Here is a 1,656-nt window from a genome sequence, read left to right as displayed (position 1 = left end):
TGCAATTGCTTTGGCTTGTTTTCACTTTCTAAGGGAATGCTTTTTGTAAAATTTTTTTATTTATTATTAATTATGTAAAACATGCACAGGGCCCAATATCAAAACTTATGACAAGGCATATCCACAGAAATTTCATTTCCACACCTGTTCATTCTACTCTGTTTCCTTCCCTCTTTCTAAAGGAAACTGCTTTGAACATTCTTCTAATTTCTTCAATGTTTATGTGTATATGTGTGTGCTTATTCACACTGTAGGAGACTCTGCCCTTTTTTAATGTATCCTGGGAATCAGGCGATATCCGTATGTAATTTCCTCATCTCTCATTCATAATTTCTTTAATCAATCCCCTAATAATGAGCATCTAATTTGTTTCCAGTCTTCAGTTATTCCAAATGCATCAATGAATGTCCTCAGGTATATAACATTTTGTATTTTTATCACAATAACTTTGGGATGGATACTTCAAAGAGGGATTTGTGGAACAAAGGGAAAGTGCTTTGATAGAAGGGTATACTTTTAAACATGTTAATTTTGCCAAGAAATTCTAAGAATTGATATACATATAACAGAGAAAGAAAAAGAAACTATCTCACTGGAATGGAAATATTTGTTAAGAAAAATTTATTTGTGCAATTTAAAATATTAAATTCATTCATGGTTTCTGTTGCAATGTAAATAAACACCTTAAAAAAGTACATAAAATTTAACAACTTTAGTGGTCTGCATTCCGTTATGGTTTAGAAAACAACAGGAAAAATTTTAAAACCCATCTATCTGTATGCATACACAAACATATACATGTGAGTCTATAGAGATAGGTAGTAGATAGATAAAAATAGTTAGAGAGATACAATTATTTTTTCCCCAGAAAAGAACATTTCTGACTTTACTGAATTTACTAAATTTAGCATTTTAATTTATTCAAGAAAGTTGTTGTACTGTCTTTTAAATAAATACCCTTATTTTTGAAACCACAATCTGGCCCAACAGAAATGGGGCTATAGTAAGTAGTGTCTACATAATAGCTCTTGGGATATTTTTTAAAGTGTTGGTAAAATGTCAACTTTTCCTCTTAAGCCTAAATAGAATCCAACTTTTAAATGCAAAATGAAATGTATGTGCCATGTCTTTTTATACCCACACATGTTAAAAGCACATGATTATATGTCTTATGCTATTTCAGTTACTGTTATCTTCCAAAATTAGGTCTAGCAGCCCCAAGTACTGGGTGAGTCAACATATTTGCTTTTATATTTTAAGTACGACAAGAATTCAATCTCACACACACAAAAAACAACAGTTGAACTATAAACTAAAAATGACAGATTCACATTTGAATAGCAGTTAGTTATGTATAAAAATACACAAATATAAAATATAACTTGAATCAATAAAACTGGTGAATAAATCACAGCTGATCTGTTTTCTCATGCTACCAGATGATTCCTTCAGACTTCACCGCAAAGGCAATAAACATTCACAAAATTACACACAGGAAAAATGTTTAAAATTCCTTCTTCCGAATTTTCAGGCGTCTGTTGGCAAAGAGTACCTTTTGTATCTTCTTCCTCTTTTCCTTCTTCAAGGCTAAAGTCAACAAAATAACAATAAATGCCATTTGTCTCCTCTTTAGGGTAACTATAAATCACCACATCC

General features: G+C 31.1%; 1 protein-coding gene across 1 annotated transcript in view; it reads right to left on the bottom strand.

Moving 5' to 3' along the window:
* Nucleotides 1-1,504: 1,504 nt before the first annotated feature.
* Nucleotides 1,505-1,656, bottom strand: part of TFPI2 (tissue factor pathway inhibitor 2) — a 4,218-nt gene continuing 4,066 nt past the window's right edge. Inside the window, exon 4 of the mRNA XM_007939851.1 lies at nt 1,505-1,587. Within this exon, the coding sequence (XP_007938042.1) occupies nt 1,505-1,587 (83 nt within the window). The remainder of the gene's footprint in view (nt 1,588-1,656) is intronic.

The sequence above is a fragment of the Orycteropus afer genome, unplaced genomic scaffold (genome assembly GCF_000298275.1).
Source record: "Orycteropus afer afer isolate SDZICR_OR568_19922 unplaced genomic scaffold, OryAfe1.0 scaffold00063, whole genome shotgun sequence".
Lineage (NCBI taxonomy): Eukaryota > Metazoa > Chordata > Mammalia > Tubulidentata > Orycteropodidae > Orycteropus > Orycteropus afer.
This window is presented reverse-complemented; position numbering and strand designations above follow the sequence as displayed.